At 45.0% G+C, this 16132-nt stretch overlaps 1 protein-coding gene across 1 annotated transcript; it reads left to right on the top strand.

Annotated features, from left to right (window-relative positions):
- The first annotated feature begins 5567 nt into the window (after positions 1 to 5567).
- Positions 5568 to 13946, top strand: dydc2 (DPY30 domain containing 2). The gene is made up of 3 exons (XM_030098791.1): positions 5568 to 5610; positions 13047 to 13222; positions 13785 to 13946. The coding sequence occupies exons 2-3, from the start codon at positions 13076 to 13078 to the stop codon at positions 13944 to 13946; spliced, it is 309 nt and encodes a 102-aa protein (XP_029954651.1). The 5' UTR covers positions 5568 to 5610; positions 13047 to 13075.
- The last annotated feature ends 2186 nt before the right edge of the window (positions 13947 to 16132 follow it).

Genomic DNA, 16132 nt, shown 5'->3' with positions numbered 1-16132 from the left:
AAGAGACCGTGACATTACCTCTGTACATCAGATTACTTATTAGCTTAGCAGCCGCTTCACGCCGAGTCCAAGTGGCGTCTGCTTACATCCTTTGATGTGTTTAGCAAGCAGCCGGGATCACTTTTGTCTGGAGCACCTAAGGTTAGGCTCCAAATAATCCAGCCACTCCTCTACCTGCTCGATTACAAACTGAGCATTGCTTTTCTTTAAGGCAACATTTCAGTGAACAAAAACTATTTGTATTTTACAAGCGAGTAAACGTCAGATGAAAAAGCCACATGTGCTAATAATGACGTGTGCTTACTTGAGTTCCTGTTTCACTGACTTCCTCTGCTGATGAAATACAACTTCAGAACTCACCATTCTGACAGTCCAGCTCACTGCAGTTTGGGTTTTATCTGGTGTTGTGTAAGTACCTGGTAAGTACTTTTTGGCAAAGAAAAACACAAAAGGTTATATTGAATAATATCTAATACTTTGCGCAAAGGGAAATTGATGTTGTTAAAAAAGGCAGATCTGAGGAGATTGAATGTATAAAATGTAGATTGAGATATTTTAAACATATTTCCTTCTTGAAAATTAGATTTTTTTTAAATTAAATCTATTGCTTCACTTATGTTACCTTATATATTCTGTAATGTTAAATATTGGAAAGTCCTTCCTAATAAACAGCAGTCATTACCAGAGAATTTCATAGAAGAATGAAAAATAAAAAATATTTAGCTCAACAACAACTACAATTAAAACCTAAGTCTGATCAATATTGGCCTTCTGCTTTGTGAAATACATTTTGTCTTAAACAGCACATTAAAAATATAAAGCAGTAAAGACCAAATCAGACTGACAAGCCAAAAGCAATAAGGTCTTGAGTTCCCAGCCGTCGGTCTGCAGGTTAGGACACAGACTGATGCAAAGCGAAAGCTCCAGCCGCTCCAGCGACCTCACTTGAACATAAAATGCCGCATTAACACACATGTGAGGAGACGCACACGCTCACACAGATACGGTGGCTGAGCAGCTGCTACGGGCAATCAGGACGGCGCGTCGTGTTACAGGAGCCCGATGACTCTGCTCATTCCTTCTTGGCCGAGTCTCCGCTGTGTGCCTCACCTCCCTCCGGTAAACAGGACGGCTCGCCAACTCCCCTCTCCGCTGCCCTCTTCCTACACACACCGAGCTCCTGCGTCCGCACACACTCAAGCCTGACCCCGAATCCCTCCCTCCCGATGAAGCGTGCACACATCGGGCGCTGGGGCTCCGAGCCGCTCCATCCTCCACCGTGTTTGGACGCTGTCCTCCATCCGCCTGCACCCAGCGTCCCCTCTCATCATCCCCGTGTCCACCCCCCCCACCCCTGACTCGGGCCGTGGGCCTCGCTGCTCCCAGCCCTGAGCCAACCTTAAAATACCCGTCCTGAGGATGGATGTGCTTCTGCGTGGCTTACGGAGAACATTTCTGATTGCGCTACGTCACACCTGCACTGCTGAAGCCATCAAATGTCCTTTTTAAAGAAACTAAAGTCCCTTTACTGACACACGGCCAACCTCAAAAAAGTCCCGCCGAGTCGCTTGTTGCCTTGTGTCTCCCGTCAGTTAGGTAAGTAATACCTTCTGGCATCAGGCAGAGTTTTGTGGCTCCATCTATGTATGTGTCTTTTAAAGCCTGACACTTGCACCAATATGAGCACAGAAAGTTTTGTTATAAATTCAGAAATGAATGCGGGTCACGAGAAAGTTCAAATTGGCAGCCCGTTTTCAAAGATATGTAAAGAAGTAATCACAAAAGCTGAGGTAGAACATCAGAAGTTAAAAGAACCGGCGGTGCTGTCAGTGCTGTGACCACTTGTGCAAACTAAAGCCCTTTTAAAGAAACAGTATTTTTAAGTAAAAACGGTAAAGTTTCGTTGCGTTTTGAGTGTTTGTTTACACGGCCTCGGAGCTCGGAGCCACCGATAAGCCCGCGTTCGGCCCGTCTGCTTTCGGAAAGCATCTTATTACTTGAACATGAGTACGGTGCACATTAACGTCCCGGAGGCGAGGGTAACTATTACTGAGCAAACAGGAAATCCTTCCTTCCTGTGGCCATAAGACTCCTTTAGTCCTCTTTCTAAGCAGGGTTTGTTATGTTTTTCTCTCAATTCCTTGATTTTCATGCATATATTTGTCTTTAAAATGAGGATGAATTCTTCATTTTGGTCAGTTTGATGTCACTTTACATGAGATTTGATTGAATAACAACTCATAAGTGTCTACTGTAGTTTAAATGTTGAGTTTACACAGATTTTAGAAAGCGGCCTCATAAAGGGTCAAAGGTCTTGCACATTGTAGTTGCTGCACATGCAGACGGACGGGATTTAAACGGAGCTGCAGTTGACGGTAACGTCCCACCGTGTTACTGAGGGACGGCTGCTGACGGTTCATCTGACTGGAAACGACCGGCTGAGTGACCGGGCTCAGTGGGCCACGCTGGAGAAGTGTGACGAACCGAGGAAGAACGAGGCAACGCCGGATCTCCGAAGCCTTCCTTGACAGTAATATATATATATCAGCTTGCATGTCAGTGAGGGCCATGTGACCTGTGACATTCCGGTTGAGGATATAGACGGGGTAATGTAGACACCTCTTGGTTACACTAGCCGGCCGCGGAATGCGAATGCCAATATTCACCTCCGGAAACAAGCCCAACCAGATTCTGGCTTTTGTCACAGGGGCAACCTGAGTTCATGCAGCAGGAGACGCTGAGCTGGAGCCAGTTTGGCAAATATGAAAGCTAATTCTCGAAGAGAGAACATCAAATGGAAATCATCGCTTTCTTTTTTTTTTTAACAGTTCTGGAGCAGCTCGCATGATGCTGACGGGTCTGTAACGGCTCCTCCGGTGACAGGATGACGGTTCCCTCATTATGCAGCACTTACCGCTCTGGGAATGTGGCTAAGTTGTAAACGACAGATCTACAGAGCAAACAAGGGCTTTTATCCGCCGCTGTTTGACATTCGCCGTGCTCCTGCTCCCTGTTTTCTCACGGGGTCAAATCACAGCGCTGTAGTTTGCTCCCTCCCGGCTTGAATCAACACCCTGTCACCCGCCGGTTAACCTTGTATTTCTAACCCTATAGGGAGCCGCATCAAAACAGGCCCCTCCACCTGTCGCTGCTTCCTGCCATGCCTTCAGACGCTGCTGACAAACTGAATCAGAGCCGCGAGCAGACAAGAAATGATCGACATCCATTCTTTCACTGACGTCTTCCTCAGAGGTTACGAGCTTGATGCGGCGGCCCAGAGGACAGCTGCCGTCACTGACGGTATGCCTCTGCCGCCGCATGCCGAGGAGCCGTGAAGGCCCGGTGTAATCTCTCAGCTGGAGTCGGATGGTCGGACTTATAGATCCACTCACGCATAAATCCAGACCTGGAATAGCGCGTGAGGCCTAACAATGTTTCTCCAGCTGACGACAGGCAGGGCTTTGGCAAATGTTTGACAATGACAGCTTTAATCTGCTTAATAATGGCAGCCTCATGACTTAAAGCTAGGAAATGATTATGGCACCCATCAGACCTGGGCATTGAAGGACCACATGTGACCCCTCGGCTGATACGAAATTATGAATCTGATTGAAATTTGTCAGCATAATGCATGGATTGTGAGCATACCTGCATCTTTGCTGGGAGATAATAATTAGATGATAATTATTACTCAAAACATTCAAAGAAATACAAGAGCTCCACCGATACAGATCAAGAGCAGCAACTGATCAAAACCTAATAACATCGAGCAGAATTGAGTAAATCCTACAGCTCAGCCCCCGTTTTCTTGTGTTCATGAATGAATTACCCACTCACCCATTTAGATCTTAAGAAAGGAATATGGCCAAAGACTTGATTTAGAAAGACGACTAATATAGTCAAATGAAGCTGTTTTGGATATCTAGGAAACAGAAGTTTGCTCTCTCAAACTGACCCATTTGGCCTTTGCTCTCACAGCACAGGAATCGGAGTAGATGTGTGGAAATGATCCACAGAATATTCCTTTGAGCTTGTGAGGAACTATTGTAATACCCACATGCACACATTGAAAATGAAAAACATACATGAATGGGGCACAATAAATTCTGAACATTCAAATTGTAATTATAAAAAAATGTATGACATTATATTTCTGCATGTAAAGACGCAAAGTCTCACATCAAACCTCGTCAGATTTAATCACTGTAAATAAAATGGCAATGGTTTTGAAAAAAAAAAGTTTTATTCGTCTTTTATGTAACCTTACTTCACCTTTTGAATACTCTGGAAAAAACAGAGGCCTAGCCAAGCGGTCACATGGGTTCACTTGGTGAAAGAAACTCAAAACCGACACCTTCTGCGTCCAAGAACATGTGATGGTTCGACCCACAAACACACTCGGGCGCAGGAAGACAACACATCCATGCACACCTTTCTGCAATATGCACGCTAAAGCTTTCTAACATGTGCTGCCGGTGCAGTCACCTTCTTCAGAAACTGTGGAACATGGACAACAGCACTCACTCGAGGAGTTTAAAAGTACCCTCTGAAGGTCCTCATCCAGAATGAAATCTGCCTCGGCCCTGCTGCCGGGCCGGAGGAGCTGCAGGTACACTGCTGGCCTGATCTCCACTGCTTCCACAGATCTGCTCTGCCTGGAGCAGCCAGGCTGTCTCCATAGTCCCACAACTCTGATTTGGGCAACATGGATTAACTGCACAGAAACGCAGGGGCATGAGCATCCACAGCATCACGGTATCCTGCCCATCTGCCATGAAGACATGGGCTAAAAATAATTTAAAAAAACTTTGCCCCCCTGAGGGAGGAGGGATTCTGGGGGCTGACAAGGCTGCAAAGTGGCATTAAAGCCACATGTCTGACAGGAGAATAAATGATGCTCATGCATTTTTATCCAAATCTACTGCAAAGCGGGAGTTTAAGCATCCTTCCAACACTTCAGGAAAGCTGAAAAGTTACCAATTCCAGTTTGACCAAAGCTCTAATTCAGCTCGACTTACTATGAGAACAAATGTGCTCTTAATAATGAAGGAACTGACACACTTTCTGACATAATCTCAACCAAGAGCTGAAAGTAGTTCTTTTTAAATGATCATCCAACTTCAGAATCAAAGCTTTGTCACACAGCACACAATATAATGGGAAACTGAAGAAATGCTCCATAGTTTAGTATGATAAAGACAATCAAATTACTTAAAAACATATCCAAACCCGTTAAGACGACTAATCTGTGACTTTAACTCTGATAACCATAAAGCAAAACAATCAGGGAAATGATAAATATCACGTTAAACCTTCAGAGAAACTCTCCAACCTGCAGTCTGACAAGAACCTCTTCAACTCTCAGGAGAACTTTTTTTTAATTATTTTTACGCATGGAAGAGACGGTCAGCCGGCTGGTTCGTTACCTTACACGTTACACCAAATATTCCCACAGAATCCAAGAAAGTTGAAAAAACCCAGTGTTCCGTCAAAGCCTTACTCTGAGGGTGTAATTCTGCCCCTTCTGGCAGCCGGCGCGGGGCAGCAGGACAGCTGTTGCTGACGCAGTGTGGCGTCCGACCGGCAGTGAAACCGGAGGAGTCGCTCCAGGTAGGATCACATCAGACCTCTGACACTTTCGGCAGCGGAAGCGCTTCCCGTCCGTTCCCACACAGCTGGTCAAGCACATTTACGACGTCGGTGTCACGGCGCCAAAAGCCGGAATAAAACGCAGAAGTGCTGCCGCGGCGCGCACGGAAGGAGCGCGCAGACGCTGCTGCTGCAGCGGCCAGGACGCAGAGACGCAGACTCCCTCACCTGACACTGATCCCTCACAGCACAGCACTGATGCAGTTCATCACGCTTTCATCACACCATGAGTTTATATGCATGAATATTCTTATCCTGAACTAGTCTCTTATGATTATTACTCCGTGGTGCGTCATGACACTTTGTCCTTTGCAAACCAGTGTTTCAGTTCCAGTTAGTGCAGCGCAGTGTGCACACACCCAATTTCCCTTTCCTTGTTTCATTTCTTGTTTATGAAAAAAGATCAAGGCCTTTGAACCTTTGAAATCTGAGAAGAAAGTTTTGCGCTTGCTGCGCAAATCATGGATCCATTGATCTGTGGATCATGTTGTCCAGTACAGATTAACATACAACAGTTGAAATGTCATATATATATATATATATATATATATATATATATATATATATATATATATATATATATATATATAATAGATGTGGAGTATTTTCTTGGTGGGATGTCTCCAGTAAGGCTCGATTATTTGCGCTGATTGATCGCGCCAAAAACCTAAAAGCACCAGATTTACAGGCTGCTTCAGTCACAAATAACCAAGATGTACAATATGAGGAAAGTCGGTTTTAAAGCGAACATACTGAAACATAATTAAACATTTTAATTGTTTTATAGTCAGCAGCTTCAGATTTACGGTGTTTCTGGTAACTCCTGAGCTTATCTCTTAAATGATTCAACAAAATTCTATTTTCATGATAAATTAAAGCAAGTGGAGACCCACGGAAAGTATGGACCAAAAATCTGAATTATTTTTATGTACAAATGAGATCATAAATGGGTCGAATGGGGTCAGAAAAGGTAAAAGATTCCGTCTGCAGGGCTCATCGGGGCCTGGCTGCATCGGCGGGCTTCCTACAGTCTGGTGCGACGAGTCTTCCTGTCAATATGGGAGCTATATTTGGCTGAAAGGTGCGTACTATGACTATACGAGCAGAATGATATCTGTGATTACAAATGTTAACTGGGTGTCATCGGTTTCTTGGAAACTGAGCCTGCTACAATTTTCCCACCTTCTCCTTTTCCCAGTGAGTAAAGCGTCCCGGTGTTGTAGTATTTTTTGACTCCCAGAAAAATTCCCACTCCCCCTCCTTCACGTGAACGCGCGCGGCTGAGGTTTCACTTCACCTGCCTTTCTGTTTTACAATTACTGCTGTTTGTCGTTTTACGGTTCAGTGTGATTAAGAAGCAAACCTTAAACATATATTATATATAATTTTTGTTAAATATGATTAGGTGATCAACAGTAAGCATGATTCTCCTCCTCTTCTCACCTGCATGTCCACCACCTTGAGCCATGGGGGAAATCTGTCTTATTGGATCCAACTGAAACATGAAAATAAAATAAAACATTTGTGTCAGCTATCACATAAAATGAAAACAAAAGAAAACCAAAAAAAAAAAAAAACCAAACAATGTCTTCAACGATCAGCCTGCATTCATTGAAGTGTAAACCTTCAGCTTTGCACGTTTTTGTTCCCACATGCAAGTTGCTGCAAAGTTGTCACTAAGTCCAGCCTTCTCAGTGTTCTGCTGATTAAAGTCCTCCACAGGCACCGTGAGGTAGCTGTTAATTATCTGAAAAATAAAAGTTGTATACTGAAATTCAGAAAATTACATAAACACACAATATGACTGCAAAAGGTGCATTCTGTGCATTTTTCACCTGACGAGACAAACAGAGCATTTCATTGACAGATATTACTAGATAACCATAAGGACATTACCTCACTTTCCAGTTCTGCATTTGGAGCAGTCTGAAATGTCAGCAAAAAATATTTTAAACAGCCCTATTCTTGACAGCAGCAGGGCTCTTCCCTGCCCATGCATCTCGGATACCTGTAAAACAATTATGAAGTATCAGTCAAAGAGTCTTTCTCTCTCATACAGCCAGTCCAAGATTTTAAACCATACATTTTGAGAAATGCTTCTTGTAACAAATAACATATAGAAATGGAAAAATTCAGTGGGAAGATGAGAATTTTCATACTCTTTTCTTTGATATCTGATGCTGCTGTCGATGCAGGTCGTCCCAGGGCCTTTGACGGGACTGCTGTTGGTCAAATGGCGGCGGGTGACGGAACTGCAGCAGCTGCAGTGGGTGTCGGGGTTGATGCCCGGGCAGCAGAGAGGCTTGACCCCAGGGCAGTTGTGGGGCCTGATGCTGGGGCAGATGTGGGGCCTGATGCTGGGGCAGATGTGGGGTCTAGCTTGTGTGGGATCCTTGGCTTCTGATCTTCATATCGAGTTAGGTGATTCACACTTATTTTTGGGAACTCCACCCCCTGATCGTCAACCGGGTCCACACTTTTAACCAGACGTTACTTTGCCAGAAGCCCCAAAAAGTTAACTCTGAGATGTTCTAGGCTCAATTGAACTACTTTAAAAACAGCACCGATTACGCCATAGGATTAGTGAGGTGGGACGGGGGGTTGGGGTGACAAACACACCTTCTTCTTCAACAATCAGAACATAATTATGCCAATAAATATATTCAAAAAGTAATATAATCAAAGTATTAAAAAAGAAGTCACAAAGCAATCTTCTCACCTCTGAATGGTGCCGTTAATTTTCTCCACCAAACCATTGGTTTGACGATATGGTGAACAGAGGCTTCGTTTAATCCCGAGCACTGTGCACACCAGTTTGTTGAGCTATAAATACAAATACTATTGACTACATAGAACATGTTTCCTTGCAAGATATTTAGAGCAGCTCACTAGTTTTGGAGAATGTGCATCATGTAATATGTTGATGTCCAGTAAAAAGAATGCATGTTTCCTGTAAACCAAAGTCTCATCTGCTAAGAACATTAATTTGAAATATTAGTTGTTCAGGTATTCTTGTAAGAGCGCTTAAAAGAATATGAAATAGTATTACCTCATTTATGAACTCCTTTCCCTGGTCCAATTTAGATCCTTTTGGGGGCCCCAAACAGACAGAACCTCAGAATGCACTGAGTTACTTCTGTCGCCTGTGGTCACTCTGTGAAGTAATCTATCATGACACAGACATATTGATTCGCCCAGTCCGTCAAAACCAGCTTCCCTATCAGGTCCATCCCAATAAGTTCAAGAGGATGAGTGACCTTAAAGACAAGATGGAAAAAGTTGCGTGTTATTAGCAAACACGTTGAGCTGTCCACTGACAAAAAAAAAGGTTTAGTAAGCATTTAATAAAACTACATGCACACAGGCTTAATTCTAACAGATACATTTGAAAGTAGTACAATTTGAAATCCTTGTATGTGTACGGAGTAATTCATAATTCCACTTGCCGTCACTTTTTGGGTTGTACGAGTCGCGTGTTGGTCCTTGAACGTCTCCTTCTCCTTCTGGCTCACGCATCAGTGCGCTGCTGCCCGTCAGTTTGAGGTTGGAGGTTTCTGATCTTCCGCAAGGATTGTTTGTTTCCCGACTGCAAGCCAATGTGATGACTGACCACCATTTTCATTCATTGCTATTGCAGGAAGCAATAAATGGCCATCGTGGGGCGAAATTTCTACAATTGTCTCCTTCCTCGTTATTAGAGAAAGAAAAACACAAAGCAGAGTCATAAAGGACAGAACTGAACCTGCCCGCACCAGCAGCTGGCATGGTTACATATGCTTCCTGAAGACACTAGCCTCTATTTCAACATTACAACAGATTCATCTCTGTAAGCTGTTCAATGACACTCTTAAAAATTAAAGAAAAAAAAACTGACTTACCACTACTGGGGTGTACTCAGCCTCCTGTTTAATACTGTAGTGGCGACCTGGGGTGAATGGCCGAAAGGCATTGTGGGACATGTTCTGGGGAGGGGGTTGTTTTCTTGGTTCAAAAGTGATTGTGTTAATGTTCTTAAGTTGTTGATGTGTTGTGCCACAATCAGTTACGTTATTCAGCACTTATTGTCTTACTTTGGCCAGGTTCTGTGATTTATGTTACACTTGGAGTGATTTTGGTTACCGCTGCTGCATAAGATGCTGTGTGTGTAATGTGTTTGGGTGCCTTTAATAAAAATTGGAGTTACGAAATACCAAGACGCTCCTTATTTCAACTGCATTGACATTACAATTGGTGTCAGAAGTGGAATGGATCAACAGCGCAATCTGAGGGAGGATAAACGCCTGGAGAGAGCAGCGCGGATAGCTGAGCAGTGGAGACTCCAAGCCGGCCAGATGGGACCAGTGATCGGCGAAAGCGCCATCCAGAAATGGCGGGAATGGCTGAGGTTGGTGGCGGTCGAGCATACACGGAGGCTCAGCCACACACTGCTGCAATGAGAGCTGCCGTCAAGCTGCCCAAATATGATGGCACCAACCTGCTGGGGCTTTATATGAGGCAGGTGTGGGTTGCAGCGGCGCACAACGGCTGGAGTGAGCAGGACACCGCCACGCATCTGGCCCTGGCCCTGGAAGGCGAAGCCCAGCAGGTGCTCCTCGATTTGGCGCCAGGGGAAAGAGCGGGCCCTGACTGCACTGACCACCGCACCTGAGCGGCGCTTTGGGCGGCGCACGGCACAGACAGCCGAGAGAGAGAAGCTTAACAGCCACCGCCGCAGGGATGAAGACAGTTTGGGCGCCTTTGCTGCGGATATTCAGCTGCACGCACGGCGGGGCTACCCCAGCTTCCCTGTGGGAGCGCTGGAAGAGTTAGCGCTCCATGTGTTTCTGCAGGGACTCACTCCAGAGCGGCTCCGCCAACACGTCCGGCTCGCTACTCCCCAGACCCTGGATGAAGCGCTCCCAGAGGCGGAGCGCGCCGAGGCGATTCTCTCCACGCCACGGGCCGAATTCGGTGCTCAACCCTGCGTTCGCCTGGCTGACCACGATGAGGAGGAGACGGAGGAAGCCCGCCAAGCACGGCATCCGACCCCGCCGGATCGCCACGGTAGTGACTGCTGTTACCGGTGCAGTTAACCCCGAACACATTGCCCGCAACTGCCCTGCCCCCGCACCGAGAGCCAGTTCTACTCAGCCGACGGGAGCGGAATGCCCGAGATTCCCCTCCAAGGCCGCGTTACCCTGGTGGGTCGTTTCGACCGCACCAGCGGACTCTATCTGACCTGCCAGCTGGACTCTGAACGCTGTCAGGCCCTTATTGACACGGGGGCCACTATTTCGCTGGTGCAGCCCGGGACGCTCCCGGACACCACCGGGCCTCTGACAGCAGCGTGGACCCCCACAGAGACGCAGCTGATGACCGTGACAGGTGAGAAGGCGGGGCTGAAAGGCAGGAGACTGGTGAGGATCCGGGCCGGCGGTCAGGAGTTGATGCACGAATTCTGGCTCGCCGACATTAAAGAATTGTGCATCATCGGCTTGGACTTAATATCACGCTGGGGAGCCTGCATCGACGCAGCGCCTGCGTCCCCACAGACTGGCTTTCGCCACAATCTGGCTTAATAAAGGCACAATTCAGCGTGACTGAATGTATCCTCTCTGTCTGAGGGTTAGAGATAAAATGAAGTTTGAGGAAGTGTGCGGCCATAACGAACTTCGTTTTTCATCTGCTCTGCTCTTGCTGGTGTGTTGGTGTGTGTGTGTGTGTGTGTGTGTGTGTGTGTGTGTGTGTGTGTCATCATATTTGATGAATTGTAAAATTATTATTGTAGAATTATGCTTCTTACAAAACTCTTGCAAAAAAAAAAAAAAAAAAAAAAAATTCCTGTCTCCAGCTGGGGGCAAGATGATCATTACAGAGTACTTTTGAATTCATTTTTGGTTTTTTGCCCATAATGCGATTAATCGCAATTAATCGCAGAAAAATTATGCGATTAATCGCGATTAAGAAATTTAATCGTTGCCCAGTACTAATATAAAGTAATTAAGTAAGGCAGTGAAAACAATTTATTTGTCCCCAAGAGGCAATTTAAAGGCAACAGTAGCTTAAAAAGGCAACACATATGACAGTGGTAATGAAAACATTGCAGGCATAGAGGCTGTGGTTCAGTGGGGAGAACAGATGTCTTGCAATCGGGATGTTGTTAGTTCGATTCCTGTCTCCCCCTGTCCGCATGTCAAAGTGTCCTTGGGCAAGACACTGAACCCAAAACTGCCCCCAGTGGATGGACTGAGCGCCTTGCATGGTGGCCGCCGCCACTGGTGTGTGAATGTGAGTGTGAATGGGTGTAAATGTGAATGCAGTGTAAACCGCTTTGGGGTCTGCTAATGCAGAGGAAAAGCGCTATATGAGAGTAGACCTTTTACCATATAATACAAAAATAACACCACAGAACATAAAATCCATCCATCTTCTACCGCTTATCCGGGACCAGGTCGTGGGCAGCAGTCTACTGTCCCTAGACACTTCCTCCAGCTCTTCCGGGAGGATCCCGAGGTGTTTCCAGGCCAGCCGAGAGGCATTGTCTCGCCATTGTGTCCTAGGTCTTCCCCAGGGTCTCCTCCCGGTGGGACAAGCCCGGAACACCTCCCCAGGGAGGCGTCCAGGAGGCGTCCTAAAGAGGTGCCCGAGCCACCTCAGCTGGCTCCTCTCAATGTGGAGGAGTAGCGGCTCTACTCTAAGCTCCTCCCTGATGACTGAGCTCCTCAACCTATCTCTAAGGGAGCGCCCAGCCACCCTATACACAGATGAACACAACCTGACTCCCCCATTATGTCAGTAGTTGAAAGAGTGACAGCCTCCAGACCTTCTCAGCAGGCACATCCGGATCTCTGCAGCCACCGTACAAAGTACAAGTTCAAAATGTACAGTTGCAAAAATAGTTTTGATTAAATACTATAGTGTTTAAAAGGTTAAAATCTTGAAAATTGCTATGTTTAGTTTGAAAAAGATTAGAATTTTCAATTCATGAAAAATAGTATTTGAAAGGTTTGAAAAATGAAAAAAAAAAACACGGACGGACATTTTTTGCATAAATACTAATATCACTCTCTGACCTCAGGACAAGTTTATTTTTTAGCAGAATGTTTGTTTCTTAGAGTCAGCGCTACTCATTAATTCGCATGCAAATTATATAAAATACGTTTTGGGAGAACTTACGCGTAATTTTTGTCATCACGAAGTAGGAACCATCGAATGATTGAGGGAGGCGTTTACGTGTGACACCGTTACCATAGAGACGTACCCGCCACATACTGGAAGAGTGAAAACGGTTTGTCTTTTGAAATGTGATTTTCCTCCACTTTAATGGGTTCGAGTCTTTAAAAGTTAACGTACATTTGCAGCTGCTGTCAACATGAGTTCAGTTTAAAGCGCGTTTTCCTGGTTTTATCTGTTGAAAGCTGTCTTTAAACCTCCGAAACGAAGCGGCATGGACTCGGAGTACATAAAGAAGCATGTGGGGCGGTGTCTGACTGAAGGACTGGCTGAAGTGGCCGAGCAGCGGCCCGCGGACCCCATCCTGTACCTGGCGCACTGGCTCTACAAGTACGAGTCCAACCTGAAGCGCGAGGCGCAGGTGAGGCGCTGTTTGGTGTTTCTGTCAGCAGGGGGCAGCATTTCACGACGCACCGTCTGCAGCACAGGCACAGGCCAAAAGAGGAGATCCATCTCCATCAGGGCAACATGAAGCTGGATAACTAAAATGATGAATGATAAATACAGTTGATTTTAAATAATACGCAAACGATTTAACATAATAATGAGTGGAAACTAAATCCTGGGTTGTACGGTAAAACCTAGTTAAACTGATCTTCCAAAAGCTGCTGCTGCTTATACCTCTGCATTGCCTTTACCAGCTTCAAGCTCTGATCTCCAAATACTTGTTTTAGAGCTGCTGGAGGATCACAGACGCTTAGACAGTGTAAGCTCCTCAGACTGAATGATATAAAGCCGATGGGCGCTATGGAAAAATGAACTTTTACCATGGGATCGTTTTCAGAAATAGTTGCTTTTTTTGTTCATGAGAGGTGAAAAAAAAACTACCTGTTTTGGAAACCTCCAGGCATAAAAGGTGTTAAAATGATTGTAATAATGTGGTATCTCAAGGCATTAGTGCAGCATATTTCCTTTGCATGCAGAAAAAAGCCCACTTGGCCTTGTTGGAGGAGGAGCGAGCCAAAGCAAGAGAAGAAATGCTGCACCAGGAGAAGCTGAAGCAGGAGGAAACGGTAATCAGCAAAGCTCTGGAAGCATCCGAAGATGTATGTTGCCTCACAAGATACCTTGTGATTGATAGTTGATAGTTGATAGTTTCAGTACCAATATTTACGAATATTACTCTCTTGTCGTCTAGTGTTACAGAACATGACAAATTATTGAAAATATTTCAGAGTGGTGTGAATATTGACATTTTAACAGGTCAGTAAGAAGAGTCCTCCAGAGTCTGATGCAGAAGCTGTCTCCACAACTGAAGATCCCGCAGCTGAAAACCGTGTGCAAGAAGACAAGACGAACATCTCTGATCCAGAAAACCAAGAGAAATTAAACATCCCTGATCCAGAGAATCAAGAGGAGAAGTCAAACATCTCTGATCCACGAAATGAAGAAGAGAAATCAATCATTGCTAATTCAAAAAACCAGGAAGAGGAATCAAACACTGATAATCCAGAAAATCAAGAAGAGAAATCAAACATCCCTGATCCTGAGAATCAAGAAGAGACATCAAACCTTCCTGATCCACAAAATGAAGAAGAGAAATCAAAAATTCCTAATTCAGAAAACCAAGAAGACCAGTCAAACATTTCTAATCCAGAGAATCAAGAGGAGAAATCAAACACTCCTAATCCAGAAAACCAAGAAGAGAAATCAAACATCCCTGATCCACAAAATGAAGAAGAAAAATCAGAAATTCCTAATTCAGAAAACCAAGAAGACAAGTCAAACATTTCTAATCCAGAGAATCAAGAAGAAAAATCAAACATCTCTGATCCACAAAATGAAGAAGAGAAATCAAACACTCCTAATCCAGAGAATCAAGATGAGAAATCAGTCCTTCCTAATTCAGAAAACCAAGAAGAGAAATCAAACCCTCCTGGTCCAGAAAACCAATTCGAGCTCACAGAAGTGCGAGAAAGTGACCCTCAGTCGGAGGTGAACACATTCAGCTTTGTGTGCTTCTGGTGGTGGTTCCCTCATGTTTTCAGAGTCCTCTTGTGATTTTGTTTCTGCTGTGATCTTTGGCTTTGAATTTCTGATTGCTGGGGTCCTCTTGGTGTTGGGTGGAGTGACAAACTCTTGCTGATCGTGCGCATGACTTACCTTGTGCTGCAAAAAGCTTCAACTGACCGACTGAAGGTGGTTGAAGGACATGCTGTGTCTTCCAGGTGGACTTTACAGGTGAACAAGGAGCCAAAGCTGCAGACACCAGTAGGTCCTCCTCACCCGAGGTCCACAGCACTGACATCAGAGAGGAGTCTGCAGAAATGCCTGATGAAAAAACTGACAGCGACACAAAAAATGGAAGTCTGGAGGAGAAAACAGAGGCAGAAGAAAGCAGTGACGAGAAAGAACTGAGAGAGAGTGGTGGAGAGGAAGATATGGTGAGGAGGCCGTACATTCACACAGTGTTCTGGAGAAGACAGGAGAGGAGAGGAAAAGAAAAGACAGGAGAGAAGAAGAGAGGACAAGAAAGGAGAGGAGAGTAGGAAACACTGCAGATCAGAGGAGGAATCTCACTTTTCATGTTTGCTTCTCCTCAAAGCTTCACACAAAGAGAAAACAGACAAGAGCCAGTACATGCAGGATTATTGTTTTTCCCACGGTTTAATCAGCTACTTTTCATTCTTCATCAAAAGGCCGATGAAGAAGAACCTGGCCAATCCCAAGACTCCATCCTTCCCAGTGAAGAACAGCAAGAGAAAACCAGCGAACGTGAACAGACAGCACAAAAACCTGACTCTCCTCGGCCTCCAGACCAGGAAAAGGTGGCTCATTCTGTCAAATTACTCTTTTTTCTTCAGATTGAAATTAATGTAGCTTTTTCAAAACGTCCAGTGATGTTAAAATTTTAATTTATTGATTTTTTTTTTAATCTTGTCACAATAGAAAACTACAAAAAAAGTAAATTGTATTCAGTTTTGTTCTTGTGGCATCAGTTAGTGCAGTCGTCTCAGGGCACTTTGAGGAAAACACTCAGTCCCACATGAGCAAGCAAGCTGAGAAACTCAACTGGAAGAAACCTCGGCACAGCCAGATTCAGAACAGCCGACCGAAAAGAGGAGGACAGAACAGAGACAGAGAGCAACAAACAAACCAGGCAATCAGTGCTCTGCAGACCTAAACTTCCAGTTCCCCATCACAGGAGAGAGCTGTACTGACACATGACTGAGAAATAAAGGTAGAGGTAAGGCTTTAATATCAGTGTTTGTGTCTTAAGAAACCGTTCTCAGTATCCTCTCCTAACCCCATGTCATTGACGTTGTCCGGA

Source organism: Salarias fasciatus, chromosome 8, assembly GCF_902148845.1.
Source record: "Salarias fasciatus chromosome 8, fSalaFa1.1, whole genome shotgun sequence".
NCBI lineage: Eukaryota > Metazoa > Chordata > Actinopteri > Blenniiformes > Blenniidae > Salarias > Salarias fasciatus.
This window is presented reverse-complemented; position numbering and strand designations above follow the sequence as displayed.

What these genes read in the sequence shown, in the direction of transcription:
- dydc2 (XM_030098791.1), top strand. Translation starts at nt 13,076, where the DNA reads ATGGACTCGGAGTACATAAAGAAGCATGTGGGGCGGTGTCTGACTGAA. An exon ending in ACCTGAAGCGCGAGGCGCAG is followed by an intron (nt 13,223 to 13,784) that starts GTGAGGCGCTGT and finishes CTTTGCATGCAG; the next exon opens with AAAAAAGCCCACTTGGCCTT.